The following is a 20,746-nucleotide window of genomic DNA, read 5'->3' as shown; positions in this document are numbered from 1 at the left end:
GGTTGCTAGCTATTTCGTTGTTGGTGATGATGATGGGGGCAGAATATTGAAAATCATGCTGAAATTCTTTTATAGTCTTCTCTAGCAATGCCTGTTAACTAGTAATCTTCTGTTGGTATATCTGTTACTTTATTTCCTTATGTTCCAAATGGGATGACTTGCTAATAATTAACAGCACAGGGATTATTTGTGTTTTATGTTCAAGGACACAGACCTCTTTTGGGTGGAAAAAGGGGGAAAAACTTGCAAATTCATTCTATTTTGCAAATATAACAAATATTCTTCTCAAACTACAGAGTATTCAAGGAGGTGACTTTTCCCTAAATTGCACAACAGAAGTTAACAGGCCGTAGACAAAAGACGTCAGACTTTGTATGAAATTCAACTAAATGCACTAACTCATTACTGCCATATTATCAGTAGGGCAGTACAGTGTCATGGTGCAACATGAGGGCTTGGGGACCAGGGTTGAATTTTTACCCTACCACTTATTAGCTACATAACTTTGGATGAGTTGTTTAATTTTTCTGAACTTTATTTTCATCATCTATAAAATAATGAGAGTGAAAGAATTCTTTCATGATTAAATAAATTAATGAGCTGAAATGGCTAAGAATAGGGCTTTTTGCAGAATGGCACTTAATAGATGGGAGTTTTATTTATTCACTCAGCAAAAAGAGGAAGTCTGCATACCAGGCACTGTTCTTTGATGGAAATAATCAGCAACAAGAAACAGGCACCACCCCTGTTCTCACTGAGTTTACGATATAACAGGAGAGACAGACAGTTATTATCAGCAATCACAACACGGTGTGATAGATGCAGTGATAAGTAGAGTAAGAAGAGGAACACCTGACATCTTTGGAGGGAGTCAGGGTAGGCTTCCTGGAGGAAGCAACCTCTTAGTAGGGACCAGTAGAAAAACTGAAGGTGGTCCAAACAAAGAGGGAGGGAAGTGTCCAAAGCAAATTTAGAAAGCCGTGGAAAGGCCCACTAGTGAGTGCCAGCACAGTGTATTTAAGGAACTGGAAGAAATGCAACTGCAATGAGATACAAAGTTTAAAGATGAGGAAACTTACTCTATAAAGGGAATTTCTGGCAAAGTGAGCGGGGCCACATCTCAAAGACCTTTTAAATCAAGTTTACACTTCATCCTAAAACAACAGAGACTACAAAAGGGCGCTAATAAAAATCACATTTGTGCTTTGAAACCATCTCTTTGTTATAAAAGGAGACAAGATTGTGATAAGGAGAACTGTTAGGAAGTTTTTAGAATAATATGGTCCAGTAAGTGCCCTGGATAAGGGTAGTGCTAACAGGAATGAGAGTTGTGGATGAATGTAAGTGATATGAATGAGTTAAAACCAAAAGGACGTACTTACTGAATGTGTGTTTAGTTTTGCATATATCGAAGCTTAAGGCAGAGTGACCAGTCCACTCTGGTTTATGCCTGTTAACTTAGTGTAATTATTAAGCAGAACACCCTGGTTTGCAAGTTTGAAGTAAGACCTCCACTAGAGAAGCTGATGGGCCGTTGAATAGTACTTCTTAACCTCTGCAACAAGATCAAAGCTGGAGATGGAGATTCAGGAATCATCAGCTTTTAGATAGTTATTATAGCCATGTGATGGGATGAGAAAGAGAGATGGTAGTGAAAAGAGGTACCCTGAGGAACACCCAGTTTTAAAAGACAAGCAATAAAGAGGAGCTGTGAACCAGGGTTTGTCTACTAACTGCAAACAACCCATGATGTATATGTGTCATTGCTCAAAGTGTTGTCCAAAGTGCACAGTTTACATCAAATGTGTTTCCATTGCTCTAATTCTGATGGTTTACTTTTTAATAAATCTATGAAACTGCTCAGAAACAGCTTAGCATGGTAAACTGGACTTTTGTATCAGGCAGATGCTAATCTTGGCTGTAACAATTATTAGCCATATGACTTTGGGCAAATAATTTAATCTCTTTGATTCTTAATTTTCTCATGTATATAATGAAAATGATAATATTCACCTGAAGTTTTTTGTGTATAGATGGAGTAATGCATTTAAAACGTTTGATACCTAGCATTTTTAAAAGATAATAATTTTTATTATCATGTTAGCATTGCTATTAGTGTTAAATATTAGAGATACTTTTCTTCAAAGCAATTAAGCTATACATGTGGTTGCTAGAAAATGCCTTCTCTTCAGACGATACTGGACTACTTATTCCTTCTGGGCTCTATTTTGTTCTTTGTTGGATTGAGTGGTTGGTTCTTTGAAAGCTTGGCAGGGAGGGGGACTGTGGTGAATCCCTCTTCCCCTTTCTCAACAATGCTTGTAAAACTTTTATCCATCCTTTAAGGTCTATATCAAATAATTTTCCATGACTGTATCTCTGATTACTCCCTAATTAGAGAAGAATGCTCTCACTTTTGGCGACCTATAACACCTTTTAGATTTTTTTCTCTTGGTACTTTTCATTTGACCTTACATCACAGTCATTTGCAAGCTTAGGCAGTTCTTCCTGAATAGTTGACTTCTTGGATTCAAGGACTCACCTTCACGACTCCCGCAGTGCCTAGTACAATGTCTGGCACAAGGCAGAACCTTTATAAGTAGAAATTGAGTGGCACTGAATCAGATTTTTGCAGTCAGGATTTATGCACTCACCGTCCTCACTCGCTCATTTGACGTATATGAATGACACATCTCTCATACCCTTCTATCCAGAGATCACTGCTGAAATGTGTACATTCATATTTTCTCTGATAATCAGGGTCTAGAGGCCCTGAGATAGATATGAGAAGAGGACAGTACCTAGGATCATGGTTAGGTGAAGATCCTCATGGAAGATGACGAGTCTGTTTGCAAGCCATAACGCTTAAAAACACACTCCATAGAGCGAGCACATATAAGCCAAATTCTAGCAGGAAGAATGTTTCCAAAGTCCTCCAGTCCAACAGAGTCTTCTTGTCACCTAAGATTTAATTACATTTAGCCCAATACTGATGCCACCTACAGAAAGCCACCAGAATTACCACCATCACCCTCTCCAGATTTCTAAGAATTAAGGAGTAGGGAAGGACAACTTGCATTTATCCTGGGCACCTCTAGCTCTTATTTTCTTTTCCTGCTGGGTTCTCTTTACCTGTGCTTTATCTTCTCTCCTACATATGCTATCTCTTGTCCTGAACCTTATGTGGATACCACTCCGTCGCTTTTGTAAAGAACCCCCCAACACAAGTGTGTATCAAGATATTTGAAATCAAACATGAAAAGTCCTTTTCAGGTTGTCGCAATACCACCTGACATCTCATGTAGAGTGCTGACCAACCCCTTCCTTTCCTGGTTTCTCTTCCCTCTTCCTTTCTTATCTTTTCTCAGCTGGCCTCAGCCCCTCCCCTCCTCTTCCTATTACTGTTTTCAGGCAGAGAAAACCATCTCTCCCTTTGTTTAACGTGAGCCTATCTAAATCATACTCCAGGGCAGAAGTCACTTTTCACATTTGCTGGCCTCCAAAAGTTATCGACGTATTTTGCAAAGGAAGGAAGGAAGTAAAGAAGAAAGGAAGGGAGGGAGGGAGGGAGGAAGGAAGAGGGAACAGTTTTCCTTCATCAAAGGGATTTTGCCTCTTTGGGCAGGGGGAGGCATTTTTTTCCTCTCATCCACACCAGGAACAGAATGAGAGGGATCAGAGTCAGAGAAGACAACAACCTGCCTGCCAAACTTGAAAAGACAGAGTGCCTCAAAGTCAACAAGGTGAAGTAAAACATCAATATAAGTCAAGCAGAGATACAGCAAAGTAAGTCAGGGGCCAATCGTAAATTAATGTCACAAAAATCTATGTTCTGTTTACATCATCTCTCCTTATATGGGTGGACTGCTCCTGCTAGCTTAAGCAAGGGTCCTTAAAACAGCAGAACTGGTCCACATACCCAAATAGATTATAAACTATTTCAGGGAAACATACTTTGAGAGCATCTCCCAAAAGTCCTAGAACAATAAATTACACAGAAAAAAAAGCACTTTCTAAATACTTTGTTGTAATGACATATACTTTCTCTGATGAGGAAATACTTACACGACTCCCCTCTTCCCAGGTGCTATAGTCAAGGCAGAATATGAGAAATAACAAAGGGGTTCTCTGGCCTTATGCCATCATCAGCATAACTGCTGGACACTCCCTTTCCTTAGCAAGGTCGAGAGATGGCTGATCCTCATAGGAGATTCAGAAAAATCCCCTACATGGTCCAGAGGTTTCACACACTCTTATGGACTGAATGTTTGTGTCCATATGTTGAAGGCCTAACCCCCAGTGTGATGGTATTTGGAGACTGGGCCTTTGGCAAGTAATTAGGCATAGATGAGGTCATGAGCAAGGGGCCCCAGGATGGAATTAGTGTCCTTATAAGAAGAGACACCAGAGAGCACTCTTGCGTTTGTGTTCTCTCTCTCTCTCTCTCTCTCTCTCTCATCTGTGAGGACACAGTGAGAAGGTGGCCATCTGCAAGCCACCTAGTGAACACTCGCCTGAAACTGAACCCTACTAGATACTTATCTTGGACTTTCCAGCATCCAGAACTAAGAGAAAAATAAATTTCTGTTGTTTAGGCCACCGAGTCTACAGTATTTTGTTATGGCAGCCCAAGCTCACTAAAGCACACACACACACTCGCACACCTGTAAACATGCATTATTTTCATGAGAAATATATAGAATAAAAAATAGAATTATTATCTATTGTTCTTAATAGATAATTATGTTCTGCACCCCAGAACATAAACTACCTCATTCTAAACAGGTTCTGTTTATTTAGAGAAATGTGGCTTGCTTTTGATGTTCCTGAAAAAGAATGAGAACATATGTGCTCTCCAGTATTCTGTGGGAGGAAAGAAATTTGTGAGTGGATTGTGCTGTGGCCTCACAATTTCTGTCATGAGAAAGGTAATAAAATGGGTCAGAGCACATCTCCATTCCCATCCTCAATACCTCATAATCGTTCTTGCACTGAATCAGTTTTACCTCAAGCAATGCGTCTGTCGTTCACCCCATCACAAAGTTAGGGAGGCCAGCTCTCTTGTCCAAGACGGTTCTGAACGTCGTTCTGAACGTAGAAGAGCCGATCCTTCAGCACTGGGAAGAAGCAGTGGAGTGAATATCTGAATATGGCTGCGGAGTTCTACATTTTTTTCCTTGTTGCAATTTACAATAAAAAAGAAATCAAGGGACCATCTTTCCCACAGTGCAGAGGCATTCTTAGCTTGGGCACACATTCTTCTTACCAGCTGCTGGAGCTAACTCTGCACTCTGCTCCCTTACTACTTCTGCTTCAGTGCCCTAGAGCTGAGCCCAATGACATGGGCTAAACTTATCTGAAATTTTAGGGTGTTCATCTGCCTTGTTGATGCCCCTTCCATCACTGGAAGATGTTTGTGACTCCTGATACTCAACTGTGTGGCTTCTCAAATCATCAACCGAATTATTCCATCTGAGGTGGGTGAGGATCCAGCCCACCCAAAGAGGATGGACTTCCTCTGTCTGTCACTTACAACACCCTCAGTGGTCCTACTCTTTATTCTCCATTCATAGTGCTCCTTAATTCAATTCTTCTCTTGAGGTTCTTTTTTTTTTTTTGAGGTACGCGGGCCTCTCACTCTTGTGGCCTCTCCCGTTGTGGAGCACAGGCTCCAGACGCTCAGGCTCAGTGGCCATGGCTCACGGGCCCAGCCGTTCCGTGGCATGTGGGATCCTCCCAGACCAGGGCACGAACCCGTGTCCCCTGCATTGGCAGGCGGACTCTCAACCATTGCGCCACCAGGGAAGCCCTTCTCTTGAGATTCTTAAGTTCAGCTTTTTTAAGAAACCAGTTCCTAGAGTCCAGGTATCAACTGAATGAATGAAGAAATTTGCAACAAACTGAACTGAGTGAGACCTGGGAGGAGATAAAGAATAAATATTCTAAAAGTGATCTGTTCATTTGATGCAGCATTTTTCAGAAATTGTCCAAGTAATTGCTTATAGTCTAGTGCTGAAGAAATTACACAAGTTTCACACGAATTAAATAAAATGGAAAAAAATGGTTATTAATCCACATATATATCAACCATCATATGTAACATTTTATGGATATAAAATTTTTCATTAGTCAGAAAAAGATCTTACCCTTCCCAAAAGATAGATCTCAAAGTGCTAAAGCACTTTGTTTGGTGTCATGCAAATATTCATGTATTTATTCAACAGTTACTCACATAAGAGAGATAATTAGGATACTCTTGGATTAGTTGGACTGATGCAAAAGTGACACCATCATATGGAACATTACCAGGTCTATCAGTTTTAAATATGCAGTTCTTGATTATTTTAATTTGAGGGAATTTTCATTATTTAACATTTTACAAATAAAATGTATCACTATTATTATATTAAAACATAAACTTTCATGATTCAAATTAACATAAAGTTCAATTTACTATATCTACTATTTTGGAAGCCCAGGAAATTGCTGTAAGTCAGGATTCTGTGATTTGTAGCTTAGAATATTTACACCCCATAGTATGTCAATTTATTCATGTAATTTTTATTGAATATCCATTATATATCAGGTTATGCTTAGTGCCAAGGGAGATGCATGGACTTCTAATTCATGGTCCCCTCTGGTGAGAAACAATATCTAGTTGAAGAGAGAGACATATAAATGAATTGATACTATTAAATGGGCCTGCTCCCCGGAGTCAGAACCATGTGTGTTTAAATTCCAGCTCTAGGACTCAGATTTCACATATTTAAAATGGATATAAAATCTACTGTGATTATAATAAAATATAAATCCTGTAATAAGTCAAGTTCAAAGAATGAATGGGGCATCAGAGAAGGAAATAACTAACTCTATGCAGGGAAATTTCCTCAAAGAAGGTGACCTTTGAGTTGAATTAAGTGGATAAACAAGAGAGGGAAAGACATACCAGGTAAAAGGGAAAAGCATGAATGAAAAAGCATGGTGTGTTCATGAATACTATGAAGTGGAAACTGATTAGAGTATCAAAGGAAAGGTGAAAAAAATATTGAAACGATAGTGAGTCACTTAATAAAGTGACTAAGAGGAACAAGAAGAGTTGTTAGATGAGACGATAAGGTAGAAATGATGTGATTCATGTGTAATTCCCATATATCCAACACATCAGTTATAAAACAGCAGTCTTATCACACTCTCAGCTGCCCCTTCATAAACCAAATCTCTAAAATGTTAACAATAGTAATAAAAATAACTGAGCTCATGTTGTTCAACTCTGGAAGGCACCCTTCACATTTTATTCTATGGTAATGATGTCCTCTGGACTTATGCAGTACCAGCATGTGTCTATGTGAAGTATACTAATTTATTAATTAAGATTTAGAATAATGAGTAGAGAAGTGATACTTACATACTTCCTCATTGTCTGCTCAGTGAACATGAAGATTCTTCCTAATGTCCTGGCACCATATCTTCCTGTTCAGGTCCAGGTACCACCTCTGTTTTGGTACTATCTTCTGTATCGTCAAAGGCATCTCCTTCCTGGCTAATTTTACATCTACCATCTCAACAAAAAAGGTAAAAATGTTGTTATTTCTCATGATGTGATGGCTCCTTGGAGCTTATTTGCATTGAAACAAATAAATCCTCTTGCCACTATAGTTCTCGATTCATTTCTTTAATTTAATCTGGTTACATCGTTATTCATGATGATTTAGCATCCAGCATATCACCATGAATTCTGGCTTCCAATGACTCTCTTAAATGTTATTATTGTGCTTCACTGCCGATAACCACAAAGGCAAGTCTCTGGTTATCTTAAACTCACCATTACAACTTTCTTAGCGTACATATAGATCAACACATCTTCCAACCATGTTTTTTCCTGAACTCTTAGATCATAATCACTGCATTTTTAGAATGTGATCTCTTTCAATGTTAACTGCACTCCTGGCCTCCACACACAACTATCAACTGGGAGGATGGGTGAGAGACCTGGCGTGAAGCAAGGAGAGTGATCCTATCCTTGCAAGGGGTGTTTGGCAGGGCTCAAGACCAACCCAGGGGAGCACAATGTAACCACGGTGATGAAGGCAAGAGAGGATGTTGACTGGCAGGGTCCAGGGGCATTATGGAGGAATGATCTCCAAAGCCCTTGGAAGAGATAAATATATCCACCCCTAAAGACTATAGGAGGCTTTATGTGGAGATTGTGGAGGAATTGGAGTGACCACCCTGGGTGCCAGCATCAGGGAGCACATTGAATAAAGGACACCTGCCAGACCCCTGCCACCTTTGTGTACTGTAAACAGAGGCTGCCCTATGGGGACACAAACAACAAAGAGCTGCTGGATGGGCCCACATATGTAGCTCAAGCCTAAGGGTCAGTTAACAGCCCAGACCCCAAACTCCTCTTGTGTCCAATGTGAGTCACACAAAACTCATCAGTCATAACCTTACTTAAGTGGGTAGAGGGGGAATGGAGTTGACCTAAGTAACGCTGGCAAATGATATTTTGACTGGAAATTGCGCTTGCCCGGCCAACCTCTCAGAACCAGAGAGGGCCTTGGGCACCTGGATCACTCTTAGACTCAAGTGTCTGAATTCCCCTCAGGAATCTGATTGACCCTGTGTGCAGCGGGGAAGCAAGGCTCTTGGAGTTCTGCATTCTGGAGAGTCTTTCTCCAAAATTTTCAAGTCCGCTTTCAGTGCCTGGGCTGCAATGCCATCCAGACAGGGCATGTAGATCCTGGTCCCATGTGGATCCAGTTCTGTGGAAATGTCTTAATCAAAATTTTCAAGGTCTGACTCCAGGATTTTCCAGGAGCCCACCATCTCCATTTCTCCCCTTAAAGGCTCTCTTTGAGCTTTTTGATGATAGCAACAGATGTGGAAAAACATTTGATACAATCAACATCAGGTCAAAACAGGGGTTGAGGGCCAATAGGGAGGGAGTGTGGAGCCTTTTTTAACTTGGTACAAAAATCTTTGTAAGCATCATACTTAAAACTGTAAAGCATTATTATTAGGGACAAAATAAGCAAGTTGTGAATAATGTACAGTATGAAACCAACTTTATAAAAATTTTAAAAACACACAAACCAATAAGGTTATAAATGATTTTTAAGTATGTAATTGATAGACAATGATCTAATATCAGTGGCAACCTCTAGGAACAGGGAAAACAGGCTCAGTGTTGAGTATAACATCTTAATTTTTTATAAGAAAATTTCACCTTCTAACTGTTGCACTTACTCAGTTCAAGATATCTTAATTATCCATTAGTGTACCTTTGTCCAGACTTCTTAATCCTCTCTTCCAATAATGCTTCTCCAAACTTCTTATATTCTTCTTGTATTGTCATCCTAAACTGTCTTAAATTTCTTCTAGGATCATTTTTTTTCCTAATTCAGTTAACTACCCTAGTCCTCCTTATCCATGGCTTCACTTTCTGCCATTTCAGTTTCTCAGGTCAACACGGTCCAAAAACATTTAATAGAAAATTCCAGAAATAAATTATTCATAAGTTTTAAATTGCACACTGTTCCAAATAGCATGATGGGATCTCATGCTGTCTGCCCTGGACATGAATTATCTCTGTGTCCAGCATATCCCACCTGTTAGTCACTTAGTAACCCTCTCAGTTATCAGGTCAACTGTCATGGGATCACAGTGCTTGTGTTCAAGTCGCCCTTATTTTACTTAATAATCGCCCCAAAGTACAAGGGTAATGATGCTGGCAATTCACGTCTGCCAAAGAGAAGCCATAAAGTGCTCCTTTTAAGTGAAAAGGTGAAAATTCTCAACTTAATATGGAAAGAAAAAGAATTGTATACCGAGCGTGTTAAGATCTATGTTAAGGACATATCTTTTATCTGTGAAATTGTGAAGAAGGAAAAAGATATTCATACTAGTCTTGCTCTCACACTGCAAACTGCAAAAGTTATGGCCACAGTGCGTGATAAGTGCTTAGTTAAGATGGAAAAGGCATTAAAATTGTACGATAAGGTATTTTGAGAGAGTGACGACACCACATTCACATAACTTTTATTACAGTATATTGTAATCATTGTTCTATCTTATTATTAGTTGTTGTTAATCTCTTATTGTGCCTAATTTATAAATTAAGCTTTATCATAGGTAGGTATGTACAGAAAAAAAACATAGTATATATAAGATTTGGTACTCTCTGCAGTTTCAGGCATCCACTGGGAGTCTTGGGACTTATACCCTGCAGATAAGGGAGGACTACTATATCCTTACAATCCTCTCTATCTTTTTGGTCCCCCACCTTTATAGTTGAGTCTTAGTAGTAAGAAGAAGCCATGTTTTGTATGCCTTACCTATACCACAGTTTCTATTCTTTTATCCAGAATTATCATAATGTTAAAATATTACATTGAATGCTTATAATCCATAACTCAGAACAGTATTAATGTTTCTTTTACATAATTAACCCATAAGGAACTAGAAGTCCTCCACTGAAATGGGGAGAGAACAGTGGAACTTTCATAGCACCTACAAAATTTTCAGGATGGCAACACATCTTTGAAAAATAACAGTCATGGACAATTATGTTAGATTCTTTTCATTTTTTTATTAATTGTAGCACAGAGAAAAGAGGCAAAATATTTAAAGAAATTTGTGTTCTTAAGACAGGGTGTTGGTTAACACCAACAGAAAAGAAAAACAGATGAATAAGCTCTGAGTTTTCATTTCTCTTTTTTTCCTCTTACTCTCAGGGTAGGCTGAAAAACAAAAAGATAAATATAATTACTGTTTATAAAATGGCATGTGTCTTTTCAAATCTCTTCAAATGAATGCCAAATTGCTTAGATTGCCTTTCCACAATTTCCACCAATGAAAACAATTCAAGCCTGTCCTAGACTCATGGCAGTTGAATTCTTCTGTTGGACTAGGGGAGAGGACACAGCAATAAGGATTGTAAAGTCCTCTCTTCGTCACACAGGCTTTTCATCATTAACTCTCAGGGTCATTTACTTAACTCCTACTTTTTTTTTTTTTTTTTTTTGCCACAACACACAGTGCGGCTTGTGGGATCTTCGTTCCCAGACCAGGAATCAAACTCGTGTCCCCTGCAGTGGAAGCATGGAGTCCTAACCCTGGACTGCCAGGGAATTCCCGACACCTACTTCTTACTTAAGTTAATTACAAACAAAAAAGTTGTCTTCTCAAAGTTAGACCTCTAGGAAGAAAATCTTGCCATTTAGGACTAAAACAAATCACATTTTGAAATGCCCAAATTTGCAAAGATATGAAGCTGGTTCCTTTCCTGAATGCACAATATGAAGGTTTTACCATATAGGCAAAGAGTAAGTTAAAATCTAATAGTGGAATAAACATCACAGTTTAAAAAATATGAAAATAATTCATGTTAAAAAAAGTTGGACAAATTGTTTCAAAAAGGAAGTTCATTCTATTTTTTATTATAATTTCCCGCAAAATACTACACCAAAATGGGTAAAACATGTTTATGTTCAAACACCTAAATTTTAAAGTGGGCCTTTTTGTCATAAGAAGAGAAATTCTCTTAAAGCTCAGCATGTTGACACATTGGAAACTTACTAGCAAATTATTTACTTGTAATAAAAGTTCACATAAGGTAGACCTATCATATTCTCCAATGAAATGAATTTGTTCTTGAGCTATATGGTTGAACCATATGAAATCATTGATATTGAACTGTTTTTGTACATACAAAAATGCACTTTCATATGGTCCAGCCTATTGCCTAAAGGTTCCCACTCCTGAGCCAGTATGTAGTAGAATGACTCTGTCTTCTGTGTCACATTGGGTCAGAACAGGCCAGTGGTTAACTCTCAAGCCCTGGTTTGAATCTTTAATTTTGGCTCCGTGGTTGGGTAGTACTTGGGTAAATTATTTAACCTATTTCTTGATCTATGCCTTCATTTTCTCATCTGCAAAATGGGAATAATAATGGTACTCAACTCCGGCAACTATTTTGAGAAGTAAATAAGTTAATATATATAATCAGTTTAGAACAGTGGTTAGCACTGGTCAGTTGATCTTTGCTATTTTAATAATAACTATTAAAATTAGTTTTTTAAAAAAATCTAAAGTGTAGTTACCTGAGATGCTTGTGGTTGTGTTCTTTTTAGGCTATGGCTTCTCGAGTTTTAACAACAAGTTTTGGACCCTAAATACAAAGAAACGACAGATGTGGGGAAAATATTAGCACCACTATTAGGGTAAAAAAGTAACATTTATACAGCCATTGGTGATTACAAAGTAATTTTATGTACATCACATCCCTTAATAACAGTTTAGTACTAGAATCTCTAGAAGGAAGCTCACCAGCATCATTGCCCCCAAAGGAATAAAAAAATTACTGTCAAGTCATAGGGGGAATAGTAAATGATTCAGACATCTAAATATAAATTTCCACACTAACCTGTAAAATAAACATTCAGATTCAACCAAATCACAAACAAGCATTTTCAAGAAAATGTTTAAATAAATTAATGCTTTGGTTTGATGATGTCTCTACCAAAACATCTCAGGCTTTATAAATATTTCTATCTATATTCATAAACATCACAACTTTGGAAACAGAACAAACATTACAAACACTTAGTAATAAACTACAGTGCAGCAGGAGATTTAAAAGAAAAAAGAGCTATTTCAGTCATTTGGTAAGACAATTGTATGAAGAATAAGATTCCTGTTCTACATGCATATAATGTCTTTCAGATACTTCAACCACTAACCCCTAGCTTGATCAAATGCAACAGCAAAGGAAATTAGACATGTGAAAATGAAGGCAAACAACTCCAGTACCTCCAGAGCAAAGCAAGGCTCTTTGTCATCGGCTGCACAGCACTTGTCTACAAAAGCTGCAAAATCCCCCATAACAGTTTTCAGTTGTTCCTCTGTTACCTTGGGTTTGTGTTTTACCAGCTCAACGAGTGCACTGCATTTGAATGAAAACAAAAAACAAACAAACAAAAAAAACCGGAAAAAAAGTTTACTCTCTACAGAAAAATGGAGATGGTAAAAATGGTATCGCTGCTACTTAAGATGCTAAGTCTTAGAGCCAGACAACTCTGGACCTGAGGCCCAGGCTTACCATTATAAGCTTCAATATTCTTATTTGCATAATGAGGATAATAAAATCCACCTTCGCAGGGTCAGTGGAAGGATCAAATTAAGTAATCAATGTAAATTGCTCAACATTTGTAGTGTCAGTAAATCTCAACAAATCATTCTTCAGTAAATCACTGGAAAGGATGATGTCATTGCATTTATATGGTTATTCAGATTTTGGAAGTAATGCCATATGGAAGTTTTAAAATTTGAGAGTTAGAAATGATCCTGAAAAACTTACTTATCTTGGGCTCCATTTAAAAAGTTTCTAATCTGAGAATCTTTTTATTTGGTTATTGTAATCTGCCCGTTCAAAGTTAATAATGGAGCGGCCATAGGAAATAAAACTATCCAATTCATGGGAGTGGGTGGTTCTCTTTCACTGACATCTACAGAGACAATAGTGCTAGAGAAAGAGTCATATGGGCATGACAGGTTTTGCAATATGACTTTTAAGTCTATGTCCATGATCAGAATCCACCAGAGATAGTAGCAAATTTATGTTGCTAAATTTCATGCAATTATAACCCCTTGTGACAGCAATAGGGAGTCATGCCTCAGAACTTTAAATCCCAGATATTTTTAATCCAAGTTCCATTCTCAAAAGTCAGGTCTTGAGGGGTTGCCTTGTCTGTGCGTTGCCATAGAACAAACTGAAAATAACCATTCATGCCTAGAATTAAATTTTCATATGATTTCTACTAACTAATTTGCTATCTGCAAAAATGCATCAGTTCAGTTTTTTCTGCTGGACCTAGCCTAAGCTGTTATTCTACTGCAGCTTTTATCCACAAGATTATTCTGAATAGTACTGTTTTTTTTTCTTTTGCTAAGAAAACAAAATGCTATCCATTTTATTCTTGACACTTTTATCTGCTTAATAAGGTCAATATTTAAGTATCTAAGGTATATAATCACTACTTAAGGAAAAGTTGCTCATTTTAATTTACAATTCTCACTATCAAGACTACAAACACATGCAGTAATGAAGTACTCCTCACATTTGTTTCTTGATTTGTTTCTCATTCTCGGGAAGTGTGCATAAATCTGCATGGAAGGTGAATGTTTTCTCATCAAAGGCTTTGGGTTCATATGTTTCATCAACTGTCAGAGCAGAAAAGCATGGCCGTCTGTTCACCAAGGACTCCGTGCAGCATTTGGTAACTCTTTCGCTAACTGGTGTCTTCTCGTGCAACACGCACAACCGGTTCAGGACCAAGGACAGCTAAAATCAGGCAGGAGAGCAGAAGTTCAAAGGAAGCATAATGAAAAGTTTTCCATGAAATTCCTACCTTCCAAAGGACCAAAACAAATGTTATATTTTAACTAGCAACATTGAATCCTAGGTTGATTTGAGAAAACGATTTGCTTATTTTTAGAACTACAAATAATAAGGGACTTTGAAGTCTTCTCTTTTAATTAAATTGTCTACATTTTAAGAATAATTTATTGAGAAAATAATTGATTAAATAATTTGAGGTGAATCCTGATATATGTCTTGGAGTAGGGAAGAAATAGTGTTATACTGATACATTAAAGATCCAATGATGCAAAGCAAAAATAGAGGGTAGGGCTTCCCTGGTGGCGCAGTGGTTAAGAGTCCGCCTGCCGATGCAGGGGACATGGGTTCGTGCCCCAGTCCGAGAAGATCCCACATGCCGCGGAGCGCCTGGGCCCGTGAGCCATGGCCGCTGAGCCTGCACGTCCGGAGCCTGTGCTCCGCAACGGGAGAGGCCACAACAGTGAGAGGCCCGCGTACCGCAAAAAAAAAAAATTTAAAAAAAGATCCAAAGAAAGTAAAAATTTAGAAAATTCCAGGATGGAACATTAAAAGTTCACAGAATTTTTTCAAAACAGTTTATCATTTTTGGAATCTTATCTAAAACCTCTTTCTGATGGTCAGGATAATACAGGTGACCAAATCCCGGCTGCCATTACCATATACACAAAACACACACACACACACACACACACACACACACACACACACACATTAGCCCACCCTTGCTTCTGAAAGTTAGCTTTGTCAATATCTAAAAGCAAAAGTTCATCATTATTAACTTTATTATGTTCTAAAAGACTCACATAGTCTTCAGCACAGGACATTCTTTCTGATTCAGGATTCTTACAACACTTAGAGCCCACTCTTCCTAGGTTTCTTGAGACCTCCACGAGAGTTGGAGTTGACACTTGGGGTACTTTCTTGGTGTAACGAACTATGAGCCTATAACAACATAATCCATGTGTTTTCAGCCAGGCAAGAAACTGTCTTTTTCTAACACGTCAGGTCAAGCAGACATCACTTAGCCAAAATCCACTAAGATGGTTTTCCATTCATAAAATTATCATCTCCAGGTTGGCGGGGTAATGTGGGAGAAGACCTTGTCCTGAGCAACTAATTAAGCCTAGCTTTGAATCCACCTGTGCTGTATAATCTTAGGAAAGTGGCTTACCTTATTGTAATTCAGTGACATTAAGATATTTATTAATTGCTTCTTTCTTTCAATAAAACCTACTGAGAGCTTAACATACATCAGCACTGTACTAAATTTGAAAGACATGGATGAAATTTCTCACCCACGAAATGGAAGGAAATATACCTGACTCAAAAGGGATAGTGCAAGGATTAAATTAAAAGGAACAAAGCATGCAATCAACCTGATGTGGTATCTAGCATGTAATAATCATTTACTAAGAATGCTAATCACCATTGAAAGCCAATGTATGACCATAATCTACTCAAGGGAAGAGACTATGTCTTGTTCATTGTTGTTATTCCTAGCACCTATAGGTAGAAGAGTGTTAACATGTGTAAGCTGAACAATAAATAACTAAATGATGTGTCCCTTCCTGTCTTAACTTCCACAGATAAGGCTCTATTTAACTGGGACATTAATCCATCATCTTATTAAGCTACTGCTACTGAAGATCTACTATTTTCTGCTCTGTGAAGCATTGCTATATTTTGTTTGCTCATAAACTATTTCTTAACTTTCAAATGGCATGCTCAGTTCCTATATCCCAAGATTTGATATTTTTCCTCCCAGACTTAAGAGCCCAATTTTTTAAAGTGCACTCAAATATAGGCCTCTTCATCCCATCAACTATTTTATTTCATTTTCTCTGGTCTTTCTTGATGGAGAGTGATTAGAAATGATACTTTATTTTCAAGATTAAAAGTTCTATGATAGGGCTTCCTTGGTGGTGCAGTGGTTAAGAGTCCACCTGCCAGTGCAGGGGACATGGGTTCGAGCCCTGGTCTGGGAGATCCCACACGCCGCGGAACAACTAAGCTCATGCACCACAACTACTGAGCCTGCGCTCTAGAGCCTGCAAGCCATAACTACTGAAGCCTGCATGCCTAGAGTTCGTGCTCTGCAACAAGAGAAGCCACCACAATGAGAAGCCCGCACACTGCAACGAAGAGTAGCCCCTGCTCTCCGCAACTAGAGAAAGCCCATGTGCAGCAAGGAAGACCCAAAGCAGCCAAAAATAAATAAATAAAATAAATAAATTTATTTTAAAAAAAAGTTCTGATAGGTGGTCTATAAATTGGCTTAAATATTTATTAAATGAACATGAAAAATTTAGTCAATAAGCAAAAATACTTACGCATTTTGGAATTGATACTCTCCAAGTTTTTCAAAAAGTTCACAGTTTTGTTTAATTAAATTCTTAGGCTCCTCCACAAGAGGCTGAAGTTTCTCAAACTGAAAAATAAAAGAATAGTGTTTACAACATTCTCCCTGAGGACCAGATGCAGGTTGTGTTTCATCCTTCTAGGCATAATGAGATCCTTCCTCCTTTCTGCCCAAAGCCATGAAAATAGATTTTTGATGTCAAATCTATTATAATATGTCCAAACTGTTTATTTGATGAGACCGTATGAGATAAGTGATTAAGAACATTCAGACTCTGGAGTGCAACTGCGGATGTTTGAGCCAGGTCAACCTGACTCATGTTCTAGTTGTGCAACTTTACTTCCCATCTCAAAGCTTTAGAACCCTCATTTCTAAGATGGAGATGAACATGGTACTCACCTCAGAGAATTGCTCTTGTAGACTACCTGAGCTAATGAAATTAAAACATAGCCTGGAATATAGTAAAAACTCAGTAAATGATGGCTATGATTGTAAGTATCATCATTATTAAGCCATCTCTCCAGTTGGACCCTGAGCTTTCTGAGATAAGAGATTTTACCTTGGTCATCAGTTCCTGTGTGGCACTTGGCATATAACCAGTTTCTTGGTAGAGGAAAAAAATGACTTTCCTCTGATTCTTAAGTTTGCGCACCACTATATGTGCTAGGAGTACTAAATATCTCAAACATGATAAAATTCTATTTTAGCATAGCTAAATATGCTAAATATTCTCAAAACAGATTTCCTCTCCGCACTTAATTTCTTGTAAAACCATTCTTAAACTGTCTCAAAAAAGGATTTGAAAATATTCTAAAGTACTAGATTTCACAATCTTTCTTATGATACTAATTCTTGATACTTAATAAAATTGGAATCAGGTTAACTTTCTTTATATCTAAGTTAAATCTCTTAACATTTAAATTTACTTTATTTTGTTCTCAGGAGTGTAAAAAGGAGAAAAAGCATGGTCAAGATTTTGTGAAATTAGGGCTTCCCTGATGGCGTAGTGGTTGAGAGTCCGCCTGCCGATGCAGGGCACACGGGTTCGTGCCCCGAAGAAAGATCCCACATGCCGCGGAGCGGCTGGGCCCGTGAGCCATGGCCGCTGAGCCTGCGCGTCCGGAGCCTGTGCTCCGCAATGGGAGAGGCCACAACAGTTAGAGGCCAGCGTACCGCAAAAAAAAAAAAAAAAAAAAAAAAGATTTTGTGGAATTAGAGATTGCTCTCTTTGATCTTTCTATTTAAGGCTATTATTCCTATAATGTTTAAAAGCACAGAGTTGAAACCATCTTCAGAAAAAATCTAAATTGCACTATGTAACATTCTTGCGTTATTTTTCTTTCCTGTTATTAGAATCATCAGTTAAAGAGCTATATATTTTTTTCCTTCCAGAAACCTACCACTGTGGCATAGCATGCAGGAGGATCATCTTTGGCACAGCAATCCTCCAGTGTGGCTTCATATCCCTTGGCAATTCTCAGCAGCAATGAGACAGAGTACTCAGGATGCCTTCTCGCATACTCATACAAAAACCTAATTAAGATGACAATAAAATAGATTTAGTTGGACAAATGAGCAAGACAAGCTCCATAATCGGGACTTCCCTGGTGGCCCAGTGGCTAAGTCTCCGCACTCCCAATGCAGGGGGCCTGGGTTCGATCCCTGGTCAGGGAACTAGATCCCATATGCATGCTGCAACTAAGAGCCAGTGCAGACAAATAAATAAGTAAATAAAACATCAAAAAAAAACACCCCATAATTAACCACAAAATTAACTCATATCATAAAGGTCTGAATTTGACTAAACGCCATGCAGTAAAGCTTAGTGGCTAAGGACTTGGGAGTTCAGAGTTAAAGCTATCAAATCCTGGCTCTGCCACTTATTTTATTATATCACCTTAGGCAACTTATTAAAACTATCAAGACTTTGTTTCCTCCTCTGTGGAATGGGGATAATAATAGTACCTATCTCATAAGGTAAACTGTAGGAAATAGATGACGTAATCTATGTGAAACACATGTGGTCTGACACATATTAAATGTCTGAGGAATGACACCCGTTACTATTAGGTATAATTTGTTTGATTCGGACTATACCTCAAAAAGGTTCTGATAGATTAATAGAGATATTTTCTTAATTTTTTTCCTCTCTGTATGAGTAAATTCTTAATGGTTACATAATTTTATGAAATATTATTTAATGCACAGAATACTATTATAATTGAGCAATAAAAATGCAAAGTTTATCACTACACTTACTGACTTTATATAATCATCGATTTTGTCATTTAATTGCTGTCATTTAACGCTGCCTTGCCATGCTACCAGACTTCTGGTCTTTTTAACCAAATATAAAGCACCTGGTAACATTCTACTTCTCTTTATAGTTCTTTGCTGACATCAGATATATCAATAGATAGGTAGATAGATAGATATAGAGACATAAAGATGTATTACATATATTCACAGATATATAAGTTTAAGAAATATTCTTTGAATGAATGCATGAATGGATAATATGTATATAATTTATGTATACACAAAATATTTCTACAGGTATTTCCAGAAATATTCCTAAGGACTAAGGAATGAAATGGGGGTGTAAAAATGAACTTTTATTATTACTTTGTACTCTTCTCTATTAATTGAGCATCTGCTATATGCATGTATAATTTTACAACAATTTTTAAAATTAATTTTTTCCAAAAATGTTTAAAGACTGGGAGAAGAAAGAATAAAGAAACATTGTAGGCAACATGAAGATTGTAGCAATTCCAAAGGAAAGCCTAGAATAATTTCCTAAATCCTGAGACCATATAAAACTATGAAAGATCATTCCTTATCCACTTACGTGCCCAGGAAGACATCTTTTGCTTCATTATAGTTTTTGCAAACTTCCTTATCTTCAGCAAAATCAGCAGCTATTGGGGACAGGTTTTCAGGCAACTCATCTTTTTCCACCTCTGAAATGCAGTGGGATTTTTCCAACAGAGGCTTATCACAGCACTTCTGCAGTTTACTGGAGATTGTAGCTTGATTTTCACATATATACTTGGCAAGATCCGCCTACAAGCAAGTTGATGGAAACTGTTCAACGTAAATTGACTTTGCTGTGCTTCCTCCCTAGACTTTTACTATGTTGGCAGAACAAGTTCATTTTATTCTAAGATCATACATATACCAACCTGCGTTCTGTGAATATTTTCAGTCTGTGCTGCTAAGTCTAGAGACACAGATAGAACTACTAAAACATTTCCACTTGATTTGAAAAAAACTAGTCAGTAATAAGGTCTCATATCTGTTATTTATTAATTTTATATTTCTACTGTTAAAGCATTTAAATTTTAAACTAAAACTCAGTACTGTTTTGCCAAATACTCCCCACAAATTAAGTGCAGGCATCTTGAAACCAAAAAACTAAAGTGTTACAGATTTTTGAAAAATTAGTCAAGATCACAGTCACAGACCCTACTTACACATGTAAAATATCTGCCTTAAATTTTCCAGAAAGTGTACTAAGAGATTAGTATTCTGGTATTTGGTCATATTTTTCAGTTTGAGAAAAAGATATGCTAAATATTTGTATTTTTAACACGGACAGTTGAGAGAATATAGAGCAAAAAGTTACATAATTTCCAAAGGTCTCTTCAGATTCTAGCCTTTCTCCAACTCCTCCCACCTCCTTAAAAAATCTTCTTACAAATCTACCTTTGTAACTGTCTTACTTCAGTTTTAAGCTTTTGTTCTCAGAATATGAATGAAAGGGATTACAAATTACTGAGTGAGTTTATCAGATCACTTACTGAGTAGGAGAAAGAAAGAGAGAGAGAGAGGGGAAAGAAAGAAAGAGGAGAGAGAGAGAGAAGGAAAGGAAGGAAGGAAGGAAGGAAGGAAGGAGAGAGAAACAAAGAAGGAAAGAACCGCAAGGCAAGGCAAGTATTGAGCAGATTAGAGCATAGAAAACTATCTCAAACCACTCTCAGTTG

The 20,746-nt window shown here is 37.7% G+C and overlaps 1 protein-coding gene across 3 annotated transcripts in view; it reads right to left on the bottom strand.

The window, feature by feature from the left end:
* Nucleotides 1-10,490: 10,490 nt before the first annotated feature.
* ALB (albumin) overlaps nucleotides 10,491-20,746 on the bottom strand; it is a gene marked incomplete at its 5' end in the record, with an annotated part of 143,809 nt that continues 133,553 nt past the window's right edge. For all 3 annotated transcript variants that reach the window (XM_079919529.1, XM_079919528.1, XM_079919527.1), the window contains 8 exons: nucleotides 10,491-10,742; nucleotides 12,105-12,172; nucleotides 12,814-12,946; nucleotides 14,121-14,344; nucleotides 15,205-15,343; nucleotides 16,732-16,829; nucleotides 18,161-18,293; nucleotides 19,612-19,826. In XM_079919529.1, coding sequence (XP_079775655.1) covers nucleotides 12,131-12,172; nucleotides 12,814-12,946; nucleotides 14,121-14,344; nucleotides 15,205-15,343; nucleotides 16,732-16,829; nucleotides 18,161-18,293; nucleotides 19,612-19,826 — 984 coding nt within the window. In that variant the 3' untranslated portion in view covers nucleotides 10,491-10,742; nucleotides 12,105-12,130. The remainder of the gene's footprint in view (nucleotides 10,743-12,104; nucleotides 12,173-12,813; nucleotides 12,947-14,120; nucleotides 14,345-15,204; nucleotides 15,344-16,731; nucleotides 16,830-18,160; nucleotides 18,294-19,611; nucleotides 19,827-20,746) is intronic.

Source organism: Stenella coeruleoalba (assembly GCF_951394435.1).
Source record: "Stenella coeruleoalba genome assembly, chromosome: 4".
NCBI lineage: Eukaryota > Metazoa > Chordata > Mammalia > Artiodactyla > Delphinidae > Stenella > Stenella coeruleoalba.
Note: the sequence above shows the minus strand (reverse complement) of the source record. Positions and strands in the feature narration are given on the sequence as shown.